We start from the raw sequence: 19193 nt of genomic DNA, 5'->3' as shown, positions 1-19193 counted from the left end.
CTTGTTGCATATAAATTATTTTATACAGTTTTTACATATATTTAAAAAACAACTAAAATTGTGATTTGAAGTCATGGTTTTCATTGTAAAACTATCTAAAACAATTTGCATATAATAAGCACTACTTAAAAAAAAAAATCAAGATCCCATTTTTCTATTATTGAATAGACGAGTGAATATATTCATTTTACTCATCAAGAATATTCCATTTTTTTCTTGAGAACTCCACGCCAGTTATGTTGTTTTCATGTAAGAACTAAGGGGTGGTTCATATGGAGGAGGTAAATTTGTTTTTTTAAAAACCTAGTCCAGATTCCCTTAGGTTCCATTTTGCTATTATTATATAGACGAGAGTCACGAGTCAACATGACAAAATAGCATTCAACTAATAGTTAGTCTATTTGCTAATGCTCAATTGGTTAATAAAATAAGTTCAGGAATCAGGACAAAGATATTTAAGATTTAAATCCCCTTCTCCCCTTAAAAAAGAATAGTTATATGTAATTCCCCGGGCAACGTTATTAGTTTCTAAGATCTTAAAAACTTCTAAGATTCTTAATTACCTAGTGTGCATGTGTCTGATAAAAGGACTATATATACACTCAAAAGAATATAATCACAATATAAAGTATTTGTTTTATTAAAAAAAAAAAAAAATCTTTTAGCATTAAAATAACACAAAATGGTGAAATTGAAGAAGAAGAAGATGATGATGAGGAAAGATAGAACGGAGGTAGCCGAGACGTATTCGATCTGCGTTGGGTTCCTCTTGACATTGGTCAAGGGGAACCCGAAGCTAATTGGATGCGTATAAGCTACCTTAACTTTGCTCAGAGACGGGACTGAAGGAAACGATCTCCTTGGCTTTGGATTGGCAATGCCATTTCTCTCAAATGTAAAAGACCTCTTTGAAAAACACTTGCAGACTCACTGAGTAAAAGAGCTTTAAGCTTGGAGTATATATAACTAGGAAAAGTTTGCGGTTGATCGGAACAGTTAGTTTGTGGCGTCAGGCATGATGTCAAATCAAAAGTCAAACGGAGAGAATTATGCTTTATGCCACAGCGAAATGAGCCAATGAGAAGGGCCTTTATGGCTGGCTCTTCTTTACTTGCCACATGGTAGCTCTTTTTGTTTGCTTGGCCATGAAAAACAAATTTTGGATTTTGGTATTTGTAGAACCGTGTGGTTCCAACACTTTTTAAGTTTGAAATATGTTTACAAAAATATTTGAAAAATGTCCAACTCAAAAAAAAAAAAAAAAAAATTGTTTGAAAAATGTTGAAATTATTATAAATCGATAAATCCACAATATTTTCAAAACAAATCTTAAGTGGTAAATTATTATTGGTTCTAATTTAAACTTACTATTGAAATCATTTTTTTTTATTTACTAATAACAGTCAATAATAACATGTCATTTAGATTTTGTTTGGGAGTTCATAAAGGAATAGAATGAAATGATTTTAAGCAAGGAAAATGAATAGAATATTTTTAAGTAAGGGAAATTAATGGAATGGAATGGAATTTAGTAATATTGTTTGGATGTTTTAAAATAAAGAAATTGAAAGAAATGAAAATGAATGGAATGTAAGTAGTTTTATTGGAAAGTAACATAAAGGGAAATTAATGAAATTATTTTATTACAATATCACTATTAGACTTCTATTTTAAAATAAAGGGTTGAATATATAGGGATATTTTGGAAATTTTAGTAAAAAATTCATTAAATTTAATTTCATTCCCTCTAATTCCTCCAAATTTTGGGAGAATGAAAATTTGAGATTTTAAGGGAATAAAGAGGAATGAGTGTTCCTTCCTACCCATTCCATTTCCTCCTACTTAAATTCCCAAACAAGGGAATGAACTTTCCATTCTCTTCATTAAAATTCCCAAACAAGAGAAGAGAAAAATATTCTAAAATTATTCTCTTCATTCATTTCCATTTCATTCTATTCCCTCCTCCCAAACAAGAGTTTAAGGTTTGTTGTGAAAGTTTTGTGAAAATATTGTGAACATAACATTTTTCTTCTAATTTTTATTATAAAAATTAAAAATCTTACAAATTGATTAGACAACAAATGTAATGAATGTGACTTCATCAACATAATAAATAAGTATCTAAATTATTTTTATTACAATTTGTGCATTGTGACACATTTGTTTGTAAAATTTATGTAGTAAAAATTTGTAATATCTATGATATCACTTTTTAAGTTTTAAACACAAACCGTGAGTTCTCAAATGCAAAAGTTCATTTTCGTCAAATAAAATACTTGGATTTGATTTTTGCTTATATCAAAAATCAAGTGGTATCTTGATAAGAACGTGATCTTGAAGATGTATGATAATAAGTTAATAACGGACTTTGAGTATAAACCAAGCGTGCTAAGAATAAGAGAGAGGATCAAATAAGTTGCCGACAAGGCTTAATAATATATGTCACATTAGTCATGACCCTCCCATAATAGAGCTGTAAGTGAGCTGAGTAGGATCAGATATAAAAAATTTCAGGATTGTTCACTTAATTTATTTCCTTGAATACAAATTAAGTTTGAGCTCACCATCAAATTATATTATATGTTTTTTTATTTTTTAATAAATAATAGAAGTTTTATTGAATATGAAAATGTACCGTATATTTACAATGATGAGCACAAAGTAGACAAAAAAATGTAGACAATCTAAAAGGATATTGGAACTCAAATTGGTCGTACAATGGTATAAAACCCATGCCTCAACCAATCAAATAAAATACAAAATTGATGAAGAGATCTTTCAATGTCCTCAAATGTATGATTATTCTAATCCTTCCACACTTACACCAGCAACATTAAGCAAAATGACACCAAATTCCATATATCTAAAAAATATTTTTTAAATCAATGCCATTTAAATAAAATAAATGATATACATATATAGTCTTTATCATCACCCATTGAATTTCAAACATCGTAAACACTTCTTTTTTTTTTGGTAAATTAAGATCATAACATAAAACTAAGCAGGAACAAGTCTATTACAAAAAGAAGCCTCCTTATCAGCAATAAGGAGGTCAGCCACCATAGGCGGTGGGCATAAAAAGACAACAAAATTAGAAATGGAGCTTCCCCCAAATCTTGCCAGCGTGTCCGCGCATTGATTAGCTTCGCGGAATATGTGCACAACCCTCTTGTTGGGAATAGCAGCTAACAGTCTCCTGCAATCAGAGAGTAAAGGCTCCATTAAAAGATTAGCCTTATTATTATTCATTAGCATGACAATGCTCAAGGCATCCATCTCAACAATTAGGTTGTCAAGCCCAAGCTCTTTGGCGATTTCAAGGCCGTCACGGAGAGCCCATAACTCAGCTAAGGAGCTGCTGGAGTTTCCGTGGGCCCTTGCATAACCTCTGACCCAATTTCCTTGATGATCACGAATTAAACCCCCTCCCCCTGCCTTACCCGGGTTTCCCAATGCAGACCCGTCTGAATTGAGCTTCCACCATCCCAAAGGAGGCTTTTCCCAAGCAACACGGATTACCCTCTTCATTCTGTTGCACCGAACCTTAGCCCCTATAGCGAAATACTCCGCACTTTCCTTAATACACTTCATATAGATCATATTATCTACAACACCTGACCTGAAGAGAAACATGTTGTGGGCTAACCACAAATGCCAAATTCCCATAGGAAAAATGATCTTCCACGGAATGCCCAACTGCTCAGAGACAAACCCAGTAACACAGTTCGCCTCCAGCCACTCCTCAAGAGAAAGATCAAACGTGTGTAAGAGGCCTTGTGGCACCTTAAGCTTTTGCCATAAGTCTTGAGCAACAAAACACCTTCTTAGTAAGTGGTCCACCGATTCATTTCCTTGGTGGCAAATTGCACATAAAGGGTCGAGGTTTAAACCTCTTGAACCTAGGACTTCTCCAGTGGGCAGGCTGTTATGAGAGCACAGCCACATGAAAAATTGGATTCGTGGGTGTGTATCAGCCTTCCAAAGCCACGACATGGAAGAAGAGCCCAGGTTCAAAGGATTTGAACCCCTTGCTAACAGGTATGCAGATTGGAGAGAAAAGAAACCATCTTTTGAAAAAGCCCAGGCGAGTGAGTCTTCGGAGTCATGGTTCAGAGCAAAAGGAATAGCCTTGATTAAACTTAGCACGTGAATCGGCAGCTCAAAAGAGATGTTGCAAACATCTCCATTGTAACCCGGGTTCACCCCTTGCTGCACAGTCAGGTGATCTTCATTTCGGGCAAGAGGTCCTTCAATGAAGTTTCTAAGCGGACCACAGGGTAGCCAGAAGTCTTTCCAAAAGTTGATTGATCTTCCATTATTAACAGACCACTTAAGGCCTCTAACATATACTGGGCCGCCAACCTTGCACGCAGCCCAAATTCTTGAGCATGGCAACTTCCTACCTTCCTCCGTTAGTCTTCTTGTGGACAAGTATTTGGCAGACAGCATCCAAGCCCAAAGGGCCTCATGCTCTGAAGCCAATCTCCAGCACAATTTGGCCAACAAGGCTTGGTTCCTGTGTCTTGTTTGAAATAACCCCAGCCCTCCCAACTCCTTAGGCTGTGTAACTGTATGCCAGTTAACCATGTGCATCTTTTTCTTCTCTTCAGTGGACCCCCACAAAAAATCCCTCATTTTTTTATCAATAGCATTACATACTTTGATAGGAAGAGCATGGCATTGCATATAGTAGTCCGCTATAGGGGCAGCCGCAGACTTAATGAGAACCAACCTCCCAGCTCTTGACAAAAGTTTCGACTTCCATCCTGCAAGTTTGGCCTGAATTTTTTCAGCCACAAAATTAAAAGCATTACCATTCCTTCCTTGCTGTAAGAGAGGGAAACCCAGGTATCTTCCCAAATCCGAGGTTTCACTAATCCCCATCTTGTTACACAGCCTCCGTCTACTTCTTCTAGTGACATTCGGGGAAAACAAAATGCGAGATTTAGCCTTATTGACTTTTTGCCCAGCAAGGTTGCAAAAGTTATCAAGCACTTCCATGACTGCCTCACAGTTCTTGGAATTTGCCTTTGCAAAAAGCAACAAATCATCAGCAAAGAAGATGTGCGAGAAGCTAGGGCCATTCCTAGAAGCCTTAATAGAATCCCACCTCTTCTGGTCAGTAAACACTTCACTTCACAAAGCATATGCAACCTTGCAATGGAGCAAAAGCCAATCCATCGTTTCTCCACTACACCAATGCATACCACACCATTAACTAAGCATAAACCTCTCTTGATTACGTTATCAACCGTAGTAATCATATCCTTACATGTTCAAACTTTGTTCATTTTCTTATTAAACAAGCTCAAGCTTGTTCATGAGCTACTTAATTAACTTATTCTTTTGCTATATATATATATAATAATAATAATAATAATAAAACCATGACAAATTTCTTTCTTTACCCATTCACATATTTATTCTAATTTAATATATAAATTATATTATTTGAATTAATTAGATAAAAATATTATTGTGAACTTATAAAAATTATATTCACCAAGGTTATCTTTTTTTTAAAACATATTTTTTACCATGAAATGGACAATTTATATTAATAATTATTAATAAGCTACAAATAATAATTTGATATTTTATGAATTTATTTTTAAACTTATACCATCCAATTTAAAGTTTATATTTGCTCAAAAAAAAGAAAGGTCTACATATGCTATTATTTTTGAATTGACTACGAGGTATTGCTTCATTTGTTTCGATTGAAAACTTTGCGTGAAGATAGTTTTTTACATTTTTCAATGTATGGTAATATCATAAAAATTGAGTCAAAAGAAAATTATTTTTAATCAATATTAAAAGTATAATTTATTTTTAAGGGTTGTTTTTTACTAAATTTTTTAAAAAACAACTCTATTTCATAGAAACTAAATAATACTATCAAATATAAAAAAATGAGATAATTTTATAAAACGTTAACATTGAAAATAACAAAAAGATAAAACTGTCGTTGGTTCATTTCCGAACCTATCCCAGACAGTGATTCATAATTCTCGTTTTATATTTTCTAGTGTCTACTCTTTAATTCTTAAACCCTTTTTTCTAAAAAGAAAAAAAAAAAAAACAAAACAAAACAAACAACAAAATTCTTAAACCCTAAACCCTTCCCTAACTCTCGCACTCTCTCACACACACAGACTCAAAAGCCATGGCGTCCATGGCGAGAAGAGCCCACCCGCTCCTCTCCAACATTCCACACTTCCTCACATGGCGGTCCCTCGGCTTCCGCACCATTTGCTGCGGTCGCCTCGGCTTCGCCACCCAGTCTCAGCCCGACCCGGACCCGGTCGTCGCAGGCACCAAGGTCCTCGAGACATTCAGGGAGGAATTCGAGATTGGCTCGCGACTCATCTCCTTCGAGACTGGCAAGATCGCTCGCTTCGCTAATGGCTCCGTCGTTATGGGCATGGACGAGACCAAAGTCCTGTCCACCGTCGCCTCTGCCAAAGGCGACGCCGTTCGCGATTTCTTGCCACTCACTGTACCATTTCTCTCTCCCTCTCTCTCTCTCTCTCATTGGTTTGGTTTTGTTGAATGCATATATTGGTTTACTTAGTTACTGTGAATTTTCACTATAGGAAAAAGGAAATGAATATTATGTGTAAATGTGATTCTGTTTTACTTGTTTTTTGGCAGTGGAAAATGATGTTTCTTTTGAAATTTTATTTCTTTTAACTAATTCTAATTTAGTTATACCCTTTTTTTATATTGTTTTTGTTTGCTGAGCTATTGGTTTGGTTTTGTTGAATGCACATCTGGGTGGATGATTTTTGAGTATTTCTTATTGGTCCTAGGAAAAGGGAAATGGATATTAGATGCAGAGAAATGTTATGCCCACAATATTTTCACAATAAATCCTAAGTGGCAAGTTGTTACTGGCTGCTCTTGGTGGTTAAAAAAGTAATTTAAGTAGTGGGTTCAAATTAGAACCAGTAACAACTTACCACCTATGATTTGTTGTGAAAGTGTTGTAAAAATGTTGTGGATGTAGAACTTCTCTTAGGTGTAAATGTAGTTTTATTTTATTTTTTAATTTGTGGGGGTAATGAAAGAAATAAAGTTCAAGTGTATGTGTATATTTATTTGGAATTATGGACATTCAGGTTTTTGTCTGAATTTTGTTGTTGTTGGTTTTTTTGAGTTAAGTGGCACTGGAAAATGAATGTTCTTTTGAAATTTTAGTTCAATTTACTTACTAGAAGGAACAAGAAAAGTATTTATTATAGAGTACAGAACAGGGACATGTGGTTTTGGAAGTGATTTTGTTGTGAATAAAAAAAAAGGTGCAGGGTTGAGGTTATGATTGACACATCTTTGACTATAACAATAAATATGAAGTCGGAGAAAAGTGAAACCAACCAAGACTGACTCAGTGATTCCAATATTATGTTTCTTCTATATTGGAAGAGAAATGTCCTACAGTTTTGCTGCTAGTCATGTGGTTTGGAAAGAGAAATCTAAAGCCCTTGATATGTTACATTTCATTTTGATGATAATGCCATATTTGTAAGATATCTATGTTGCTGTACCATCCCTAGATTGATGTTGTTTATACTTTATATTTTCATTTAATAAGATGATGCCCCTACAATCCTTGCGAGTGAATGTGTTTGATCGCTTTGTGTGTCTTACTGGATTTTGTTTTTTACAAGGTTGATTATCAAGAGAAGCAATTTGCCCAAGGTGTTATTCCAAATACGTTCATGAGGAGGGAGGGTGCTCCAAAAGAGCGCGAACTTTTATGTGGTCGTATTATCGATCGACCCATACGACCCCTATTTCCTGCTGGATTTTACCATGAGGTTCAGGTATGTTGTCACTATTCTGGTTGGTTAAAGAGCATTTTGCTAGAGTTCTCATTTGTAACTTTTTTTTTTACTCTTAATGTATATCCTTTAATATTGCCTGATTCATAGGTAATGGCAAGTGTGCTTTCCTCGGATGGAACACAAGATCCTGATGTAATGGCAGCTAATGCAACATCTGCTGCGCTTATGTTATCAGATATTCCCTGGGGGGGCCCCATTGGAGTGATACGCATAGGGAGGATTTCTGGGAAATTTATTGTTAACCCAACGATGGATGAGGTAAGGCTCAACCTCAGATCATAATTGTCATTGATGGATTCCTGTACATTCTGTTTTCTTGAAGTATCTCTTACATTATTGTCTTGAGGTTGTTTTAGGTCACAACATTAGGGTTTACTCAATTATATTTTCTTCTTCCAAGTTTGCTGATCCTTAGAGACTTACTTTGAAGGCAGTCTATTTGTACAGTTATAGCTGTATTGCATATGTGGTAAAATTTGAAATTTGAAATTTCATTATTTCCTTATTTCTTTCTTCATTTTATTTTTTGTTATTCTTGAATTTTTATTACCACATTGAAAGATAAATTTACAATTAGTCACTTCCCCCAAGACAAGAAATAAAGAAATCGTAAGTTATCTCGAGGGCCCTGGCTGCCAAAACCAACAAAATATAACTTAGTTCATGCTGGTAGGACATAATATTGACCTTTGCTCTGTTTCCTGAGTGTCATTTGCACCTATCTCAAACTCTTAGTCTATGCTATTCGCTTTGAAATGCAATTCCACTATTTTGTTTTTTCTTATTTCCTGGATAATCAATTCTTTGTTATAATCGATTGCAGGAACTCTTTGCCAAATTTAACCAGTCTTATATTATTATTTCATAAAGAATAATTTACATTGTTTGGTTCTATAAATGCAGAATAATATAATAAGTGCTCTTGCTGGTTGATAAAGTATCATATAACTAAAACATATAATATATTATATTACATTATTGACACCCCCTGAACTTTAGGGTAGTTTCACTTACACCCCCTAAACTTTTATTTTAGTCAATTTAGTACTTAAACTTTGGTACTATAGTAAATAGAACCCATTAACTCCTCCCCCCCCCCCCCCCCCCCCCCCCCCCCAACAACCAAAGGCCAATTTAACCTCTTTTAAATTGAAAATGAAGGGGTCTTACTCCAACAATGTCAAGCTTTAGGGGGGTCTATTTGTTACAATACCAAAGTTTTTGTACTCAAAAAAGAAGAAGTTAAGGATTCAATTTGCTACAGTACTAAATTTTATGTACTAAATTGTCTAAAATTAAAGTTTTATTGAAACTATGTGATTATTGGTATTATCAATATGGAAGTCTACGTTCTCTTTAGTTAAGTATGTATCCTTTCCCATCTTCTCATTTGCTTTTATTTGTTTCCTGCAGCTTAGCTTAAGTGATCTTAATTTAATATATGCCTGTACAAAGGACAAAACTTTAATGATTGACGTGCAAGCTCGTGAGATCTCAGAAAATGATCTAGAAGCTGGGTTAAGGCTGGCTCATCCTGAAGTGAGTCATGAAACTTGTCCACTATATATATATATATATATATATATACGTATATTAATTGCTACGTAGATGCTTGACTTTGATCATTCAGGCAGTGAAATATCTTGAACCTCAAATCAGACTGGCTGCTAAAGCTGGTAAGCATAAGAAAGAATATAAATTGTCTTTGATTTCGGATAGAACGTTGGAGAAAGTTGGTAATTTGGCCGAAGCACCCATAGAGTCTGTTTTTACTGATCCTTCATATGGCAAGGTACATACCATCTCTGTTTATGGTAAATTCTATGATTTTGGGGGATTTATTTTGCTGCCCTTTCTCTCAACACACACACACACACACACACAAGTCTGTGTGTGTTTGTATCTGGGTGTGTGGGAAGGTATGTTGATTTTGCCATTGATTTTTTTTTTCCTTCTTTAATTTCATGTTATGTTTTAAATCCAGTTTGAACGTGGAGAGGCTTTAGATAAGATTACACAGGATGTTAGGAGATCACTTGAAGAAGAATGTGATGAAGAAAGTTTGAAAGTTCTACCCAAGACAGTAGATACAGTGAGGAAAAAGGTATCCCATGCCACTATAAATTTCTATAGAGATAAACTTATATTGAGATCCAGTAGGTTAATATCTCTCACATGCTCTCTGAAATTGTTCTACATTTTTATCATATCAGTGCCTCATAATTACTGATTATGATATGCATAATGCATTTACCTTTCTTTTCTCTTTCTTGGAAAGTTCTAGAATAACTGCTTCAGCCAATTGAATGCTTATTCAAGAACACATTATTCTGTCTTCATTTATTTCAAAAGTTGATTATACAGCCGAGTATGTCTGTCATTTTGCAGTTGATATGTATCACTCCTTGAAAACCTTTGGAATTGTGAATTGGGTGATAGTATTAAACCATACAGTGCTCAATCTAAGACGATATAATAAAATTATATGGTATTTTGGTGTGGTCAAGAGACTTGTAGCTCAATTGACACCTTCTCGTGTTTTCAAAGGAGACGCCTAGGATTCAAATGCCCCCTTCCCATTGTAACTATCGAATTAAAACACACACACACACACATATAAATATATTGTGAAATGCACATGGAACAGGCAGTTGGATTCTTTACTGGAGCTATAGGCCTAAGGTTTCTATTCTTTTGTTATATATCTGTTCTACATTTATGTTTATCCCGCTGTTACATCTTTGGAGGTTAGGAATTATTTATATTGTATAAATATATCAGGTTGTACGCAAAAGGATTATAAATGAAGGATTTAGAGTTGATGGGAGGCAACTTGATGAAGTGAGGCCTGTATATTGTGAAGCTGGTAGTTTTCCTATACTGCATGGGTCATCAATTTTTAATCGTGGAGATACTCAGGTGAGTATAGATGCTTTGGTGGCTTAAGAGTTAGATACTTGCACTCTGATTGTTTTGGTGTAAAATTATTTCCTTGAGAAAATGTTTTTAGTGGAAAACATTTGCTCAGAAGATGACCTGTTTTCTTGAAAATGATCCTGAAAACTTTTTATGCTGTTTTGGCACACATGGAAAATCATTAATGTTACATAGAGGTATGGTGGTGGCGATGGTAGCGTCGTAGGTATGGTGGCAATGATGGCGGCAGAGTGGGCTATAGTGGTGGTTGTCACAGAGGATATAGAGGTGGTGGTGGCATGGCAATGATGGTAGTGGCCTGGAGAATTGGAGGGGTGAGGAAGGCACAAGAAAATGCTTTCTGGAAAATAAATTTTCTTCCAAAACAAATGGAGCATTGATTTTGGAAACAGCAAAAAGAAAAACTGAAAATTTTACTATGTTTGTGTGGTTAAGAGTTATAGGCCAAGTATAACATAGCATTACTTATAGGTTCTCTGTACTGTAACACTCGGAGCACCTGGAGATGCTCAACGCTTGGAGTCCCTTGTCGGTCCCCCAACAAAGCGCTTCATGCTTCACTACAGCTTTCCACCATTCTCAATAAATGAAGTTGGCAAACGTGTTGGCCTGAACAGGCGTGAAGTTGGGCATGGTAAAACAATTTACACTTCCTATTGTCGTGTGTTGTCAACACAATTTATATTAAGATTGAATAGATGTGATTGATTTGTTTTATTTACCTTATGGGCATGCATTTAGTTGTCGCTCAAGTTCTGTTCATGCTTCTTTAGTTGTTTCTATTTTAGTTTAGTTTAGTAACTTTAGTTTTTTTTTTTTTTTTTTTTTTTTTTTTTTTTTTTTTTTTGCTTAATTTGATCTTAAGTTAATTTGGATCACTACAATTTTGCTTATTCCTGGTTCCACTAATTTATAGTTTTATACATAATATTATGTATATATTTTTATTTTTAAATAATATGTATCTCTATTTTCAGAAGCCAGAGAGTAACATTACAGCATAAAATAGGGTAGAATTGCTTTAAGTATCTACCTGGTTGAATACAGTTTATATGAAGTTATGATTGTGAGATCACCACTGCACCGTTTCACGTTTGAGCACAAAAAGTAAGAACCAAACACCTAATGGGAAAAGAGTGAACCAAGAGCAGTAATTGGGTTCTCTTAGGAGTAGTCTTTGTACATCAAGGACTGAACCAGATTTTGGCCATACATTTGACTCAAATCCTGTCCAACCCGCTAGGTCAAGGATTTTAACTTTGGTTTGAATGGAATTGGCCTGCATGAAGCCAAGCTTGTGTGTGTGTGTTTAAATGAAGGGCACACAGAATGACACAAGCCAAATTCATCACTTCCTTGGATATTGGATTGGTGTTCTGTTCTTGAACTCATCTCGATCTTAAGAAAGAACTTGAAGCATTCAAGATATAGGGGATGATTGAAGATTGCTTGAAACTTCTTATATTTGCTAAAAACTAAAAGTCATTTTTCCACCAATTTATGGTTGCATTTGGAAGATCACATTATATCAAATTTCAGAAGTCTAGTGATGTAAAAAATTCAGACCCTTCTGATAATTATTTAAGCCTCTCTCTAATATTGCATTCCCCCTTGGTTTTTTGTTCGAAAGGGGAAAAAAAATCACAAAGCAACAATTGGAAGCAGGAATATCATCCCACCTAAAAGAAGTTTTCTGTTTCTCTTCTGTTCTTCTTCAATTTATGTGAGCTATTGTTACATACACCATTTGCTACTTAACATCAGACTATTTTATTACTTGGATTCCTTGGTTTTCTGACCCAATGATTTCAATGAAATGCACAATATTGTTCAACAACTTAAAAATGCTTGCATCTGGAAAGAAAATTGTAAATGAAGAAAATGTTAGAAAAAGTTTAGCATAAAGCAATTTCTGGCACTCCTTGTAGGAACTCTTGCTGAGAAAGCTCTGCTTGCTGTGTTACCTCCTGAAGATGATTTCCCCTATACGGTCCGTGTCAACTCAGAGGTCATGGCCTCAGATGGTTCAACATCAATGGCTACTGTCTGTGGAGGTATTCTTTTCCACCTGTCATAGTAGTAGTAACTCTTCCATGCCATTTTTTACTCTTAACTTTTGGTTATTTGCTTGCAATTGAGGAATTAATTCTTATTCTAATAGGCAAATTACGTGTGTAGAGTAATTATGTGTTGGAAGTAGTTTGTATCATGTTGTGTTTGTAGGTGGATCTTTATTTTGTTTTATTTTATCTTTGATTGGAAAGTTTCACATGCACCTAGTGGGTTTTGAACCCATGACCTCACCTTTCATTTTATTCTTACAAGGAGAGGACGTGCCATTTGACCTATAGTTTATTGGCTTCTGGCATGTAGCGTAATTATGTGTTGGAAGTAGTTTGTATCATGTTATGTTTTAGGTGGATCTTTATTTTGTTTAATTTTATCTTTGATTCGTAAGTTTTACATGCACCTAGTGGGTTTTGAATCCATGACCTCACCTTCCCTCTTATTCTTACAAAGGAGAGGATGTGCTATTTGAGCTATAGTTTATTGGATTCTGAGGTGATCTTTACTAATCCCTTCCTATAACCTTCAAAATCATCCATGACAGAATGTCGAGTTTGTGTTATGAATAAATATTTTGCATGATGCCAATGCCCATTAGGTCAAATGTCATTTCGTGGTGTTTCCAATAGAGATGTCTAGGGTTCAAATCCATCATTCCCCACTTAAAATGTGTATAAAAATAAATATATTGCATTATATATAAACCTTCTCATTTTGTAGGTAGTATGGCATTGATGGATGCTGGCATTCCATTACGCGAACATGTAGCTGGTGTTTCAGTGGGTCTTGTTAGTGAGGTTGACCCAACAACTGGAATGATTAAGGATTATCGTATATTGACTGATATTTTGGTAAGACTTCTACTTGGCTTCTTTGAGTCATATACTTATGCATGGTGGTTATCTGAGCTGAATTCTTTTTGATACTGTTGTTTTCTTAAGTTAAATGTTTTCAAAAGGAAATAGAGAACTTTACTTTCTCATCTTCCTAGATATTATAATAAATAATTTAATTTTCTTTGGGACTTTGAATTGGCCATTGGTCATGTAGTTTTTATTTTGGGCTTTTGAGTACCATTCCAATATGTTTTGAGTTTCAAGTTTCAACTATTCTGTATCTTAACAATTGGCTCGTTGCCAAGTTGTGTTAAGAGTTTGTTATATCTTGGATTTCCCTAGGGCCTGGAAGATCATCTAGGTGACATGGACTTCAAAATTGCTGGCACACGAAAAGGAGTTACAGCAATTCAGTTGGATATAAAACCTGCTGGAATTCCTTTAGATATCATTTGTGAGTGTTTAGAGCCTGCATATAAAGGTCGTCTTCAAATCCTTGACCATATGGAGCGGGAGATCAATGCACCACGTACTCAGAATGAAAGGAATTCTCCGCGTTTAGGTTGGATTTTCCCCTTTAATTGTGTTTAATTAGTTCACATTACTGTGGTGATAGTACTTTTTGAGCCTGAGAATTTATTGTGATGATGCAGCTACCTTGAAATTCAGCAATGATGCCCTACGCCGCTTGATTGGGCCTCTAGGAGCTTTAAAAAGAAAGATTGAAGAGGAAACAGGTACTTCAGAATACCTTATTCTTTTTCTTTTTTTCTTTTTTTTTTTGGGGGGGGGTGGGGGGGGGGGGGGGTGGGAGGCCAGAGGGGTTGTGTATTCTCTTATTGATTTCATGAAATAACATACACAGCTGGGGGCATAGTTTTTCTTTTTTAGGGTTTGTCTCAGCCTTCCTCATAATAGTGATATTGGTACTGTTCTTCAAAGTGAAAATGTCCATGACTTCAATACTTCTTTTTGAGCAAAGATCCATGCCATTTCTCGCTCTTCATGCCATTGAAATTGAACTTAATTTATCCATGTTTTCATGCTTTTTGCGTGGTTTGCAAGTTCTTGACACCAAAATTCTCTGCCTTCATAATTATATTTCCATAAACAGATTGTATCTTTGTATTAGTCCTTATAATATTTGTTCTTCCTTTCAGTTAACAAAATCTACTCTTCTTCATAAGCAACCTTGCACTTTTGCTGTTTTCTTATTATCGCTTATTTGATTAAATAAACTTTTGTACTGTAATTTTAATTTATGATAGCTGATTTTCTATTAGATGTATTTTATATATGAAATAAGAATGAACTAGTGTCTCATTAGCAGCTATGAAAGAAAATAGACACTTTTAAACATATTTGAAAGTTTTTTTTTAATATTTCTAATATATGGATATTTATTTAAGTCACTGTTGTATTTAAGATAGAAAAACCATCAGCTTTGTTTGATATACTTGCTCAGCTAAAGATTTGTTTTGATATTGCTATACTGAGATTATGAGAATCAATTCATGGTTGTGTTAACTTATGACCACCTATCAAATTATCATGTCATATGCCTGCCATTATCCAGGTGCACGAATGTCTGTAAGCGATGGAACACTTACCATAGTTGCTAAGAATCAAGCTGTAATGGAAAAAGTATTAGAAAAGGTAAATCTTACTTTTAATTGAAGTATTACATTTCGAATTTGGACTGAAAATGTGGGGTTTTTTTGGGTCAGTAGTGTGTGCGTGTTTTTAAGTAGGTTTTAAGTTTAATGGATAGCAGAATCTGTTCCAGTAATAATTGAAATTTTTCTTCAGAACTTTTAACAGTACTGCCTCAGGGAGAATAAAACAAAGGAAAATAAAATGAAGTTCAGAGAGAGAGAGAGTAGAAAATTAAAAAATTTCTTCATCAGCTTCCTTGTGATTGTTTGGCTGTTGTTTTTCTTTTTTAAATTGAAACAAAGTTTGATGACTACCTCATGCTTTTTAAACAGGAATACAACTCTTGTTTAAGTTGGTTCAGTTCTGGGTACTTTTTGAACCTGACTCTGACTATAGTCAGATAACCCTAATCTAGACTGGGCCAATCTTCAAAATAAAACAGAACCAACCGAAACTATTTTGGGTCAGTCTCCATGTGGAAATAATTGGCATAACATATACTTTTTCCATGTGGCTCACAGTTAGCCTGTAGTGATGACATACGTATTTCTGCTGTGTTTGGTGCCTCAATCATTTTATTCTGCTGCGCAGGTTGATTTTATTGTAGGCCGTGAAATTGAAATCGGAGGGATCTATAAAGGTGTTGTAAGTTCAATAAAAGAATATGGTGCATTTGTGGAGTTTAATGGTGGCCAGCAAGGCCTTCTACACATTTCTGAGCTGTCACATGAACCGGTATGTTAAATGGATGGATTAGTGTTTCTGAGCACTACATCCCCATTGTAGCTCCCTCTTTTTCTTTTCAAATGGTTTGTTTGCTCTGTTGAATTTTCTTTAACTGAGCGTTCTCTGTTATAAATCTAATGTATAATTGCTTGAACCTGTATTTATTCATTTCACTGTTGGCATAAATTAAGAGATTGTACCTTATGGTGGGGGTTGAAAAGGAATGGGAATTTTGATGTTCACTCTTTTTATGATGCCTTAAGGGGCCTCTGCAATAAGATTTTCCCATGGAAGAGTACTTGGTTCGTTAAGACCCCAAGGAGGGTTTCTTTTTTTGTATGGACGGGGAAGACCCTTACTTGTGACAATCTTATTTAGAGGATAATCGTGGAGGGAACATAATCGTCGTACTTTTGAGGATGAGGAAGTTTCAGGGATACAATTGATAGAGCCATTTGCTAGATTGTTGTTTGACTGGTCTCAGGTGTAGGGTTTATCTAATAGTAACTCATTTGAATTTTTTGAATCATTATCTTTCTGTACATGAAGTAGTCTTGTAAAATAAAGTTACTTTTTTATTAAAAAAAATATTTATAATGGGATTTACAAAATTTGAAAATAGGTAAATCATCAATTTATTACATGTATATTTTGAAATTGAATTTCATATCAATATAATTGATTGCTCCAATCTCTTGATTTAGTTTAAGTAATCAGTTCCTTGATTTCATCTTCAATTTGTGGAAAATGTCATACTTTCCAACACTTTCATTATACCGGGTTGTAAACAGTCATGGGAGCTCTTATTCCACTTAACAATTTTGCATATAAAGATTATTAGCATCAATACACACAAATAGCATCAGGAACTCTGTATTGTTGCATTTTCTAATGTTATTATTTGTTTCTTCAATAATTTTACCTCTTTCCTTTGATCAGGTCTCTCGGATATCAGATGTGGTTTCTGTTGGCCAGCAGCTTTCTTTGATGTGCATAGGACAGGACGTTCGTGGTAATATTAAATTATCCCTTAAAGCTACTTCACCTCGACCAGGAGCCGACACAAATAATGTGGTGGACGGATCTGTTCCACCTGTGAAAGAAGAACCTAATATATGGGCATCAGTTGGGGATGTCTCTAATGAACAAGAGAATGAGAATTCCCCATTAGAGGAGTTGTCAGGGAGCAAATCCGAAATGAGTGGGGTAAACCCCTCTACTTCCTCAATATCACCAATTCTGATTAGAAGTGCTGCAGAGTGCGATGAAGAGGAAAAATCTGCTGCTTTGAGTCAGAATCCCATGAGTGCCACTAGTAATGTTGGTGCTTCAAAATCAAATTGCAAGTCGAAAAAATCGTCTCCTGAGGATCATGCAAATGAGTCACCATTTTCTAATTCTGGTCTTTTTCCAACTAAGAATGTTAAGAAGTCAAAACGTGTCTTGCAAAAGGAAGGAGAGATAGATTTCAATTCTATCCTCAAAAGTCTAGATGCCGATGGGAACAAGCACAATTCATCCCACACACATACTATGAATGGCTCAACCGACCAGGAGGATGAAGTTGAGGCTCCTATAACTGCAAAAAAACTGAAGATTGGAACGAAAGTTACTGCCAAGGTTTATCAAATTCGTGCACGTGGGTTGGTCCTTGATTTGGGTGGAGGACTTCGTGGCATGTATCGGTTTGAGGTACGTGTTGTCTTGTTTTACTTTTGTAGTAGCTTGATCCTTTTTTTTTTTTCCTCCAGTTTTACCCTCAAATGTACCTCCCTTCTTCCCACTCCATTTGGAATCAAGAAAGCCCTTTGTTAAGCCTTTTGGCTTGGTTTCATAAATCTTATATAGCCAAGCCCTATATAGGCCATAATTTTGCTAAGTTATATGCCACCATGTCTTGTCTCACCAGCTGATAGCCCTTCTGCACCACCTCTCCCCCTGAGTAGTGCTGATTAGCTGGTTACATAATTTGACCAATCTTTCTTCTTTTCATCAATTTGTGCTACTGCCGACTTTTCATGGATATGCCATATTTCAATTTTATTGTTTCGTTTGCCTTGATAGTCGTTAATCTCAACATCCCATTTCACTGATGGTAGGCTGGTCGTTGCTTCCTCTTTCCCTCTATAGGTTTTATTTATTTATTTTGGGCATATAAAAACCATACAAGTTGGAATGAAAACAGTTATATTTTCTTTCCCAAACTCCTACCCCATCCAAAGGATGATTTAAGAAGCATGTCTGGAGCAGCTATGGGGCAACTAGCAAAGAAACTGGTTTGTTGTTGAGCTTTGAAATGACAAAAAATATAAATGCCTATTGACCAAGAGAGAATGCAATTTTTTAAAAACAATTGGGTCATTGAAAATTTCTTTCTTCTTTGAAACTGGTGTGTTTATTTAAAAATGCCTTGTTTTTGCCATGCAGACTGATGGAAAGGACTTTGAGGTAGGTGACGAGTTAAGAGTTGAGTGTTCAAGCTTTTCTAGCAAGGGGATTCCAGTAGTATCTTTGGTGGATGATCAATAGTATTATGTCAGTGATTCTTTTATAAATGAGAACAGCAAGATAAATGATTTGAAGACGTTCCTGTTCTGCTTGGGATATGCTAAATTTTGGCAAATATTTTTGCTGGAGAGTGCAGACAGATGAATTTTGCATATGTTCTTATATTCTGATGGGAAAGGAGAGAGGACTTAGCAAGATTTTATGGCCTGCCTAATCAGTAAGAATATCAGGAATGCAGGCGCTTGGTTCAAGTTCAATTCTATAGGAAAGCTTCCCAATTTCTGCGACCAGATAACAGAGTTGTGTTTTAGAAATACAAAACACATGATTAGGCAACTTGACCTAAAGTCCTGATTAGGTAGGTAGGTAGGTATCTTTTCTATGCATCTTATTGTAAATTTTGGTTTCTGTTTGTTAGTGATACATTATAGCTACCTTTAACTCTATCAAAAGGGATGACAAAGTGCATATATCTATAGAGAAAACAGAGGAATATTACAAATGATGATGGTTTTGACCTTTCAAACAATTTTGTTCTTTCTATGGTAAGTTCATGTTGTTTGTTCTTCAGATTATATCATTTGAATTTGGGGTGAAATAACTAGTGATATGA

The 19193-nt window shown here is 35.2% G+C and overlaps 1 protein-coding gene across 1 annotated transcript; it reads left to right on the top strand.

Annotated features, from left to right (window-relative positions):
- Positions 1 to 6088: 6088 nt before the first annotated feature.
- On the top strand, positions 6089 to 19150 carry LOC126714831 (polyribonucleotide nucleotidyltransferase 2, mitochondrial). The gene is made up of 16 exons (XM_050415209.1): positions 6089 to 6502; positions 7674 to 7829; positions 7938 to 8108; positions 9264 to 9389; positions 9481 to 9642; positions 9835 to 9954; positions 10632 to 10769; positions 11259 to 11421; positions 12716 to 12841; positions 13575 to 13705; positions 14033 to 14252; positions 14344 to 14427; positions 15267 to 15346; positions 15938 to 16081; positions 17012 to 17764; positions 18500 to 19150. The coding sequence occupies exons 1-16, from the start codon at positions 6170 to 6172 to the stop codon at positions 18599 to 18601; spliced, it is 3009 nt and encodes a 1002-aa protein (XP_050271166.1). The 5' UTR covers positions 6089 to 6169; the 3' UTR covers positions 18602 to 19150.
- Positions 19151 to 19193: the final 43 nt, after the last annotated feature.

This window comes from Quercus robur, chromosome 2 (assembly GCF_932294415.1).
Source record: "Quercus robur chromosome 2, dhQueRobu3.1, whole genome shotgun sequence".
NCBI lineage: Eukaryota > Viridiplantae > Streptophyta > Magnoliopsida > Fagales > Fagaceae > Quercus > Quercus robur.
Note: the sequence above shows the minus strand (reverse complement) of the source record. Positions and strands in the feature narration are given on the sequence as shown.

Bases quoted from the DNA above. Each gene is read 5' to 3' on its own strand.
- LOC126714831 (XM_050415209.1), top strand. From the start codon at position 6,170: ATGGCGTCCATGGCGAGAAGAGCCCACCCGCTCCTCTCCAACATTCCA. The intron at 7,830-7,937 runs GTATGTTGTCAC...CCTGATTCATAG, and splicing joins GATTTTACCATGAGGTTCAG to GTAATGGCAAGTGTGCTTTC. The intron at 16,082-17,011 runs GTATGTTAAATG...TCCTTTGATCAG, and splicing joins CTGAGCTGTCACATGAACCG to GTCTCTCGGATATCAGATGT.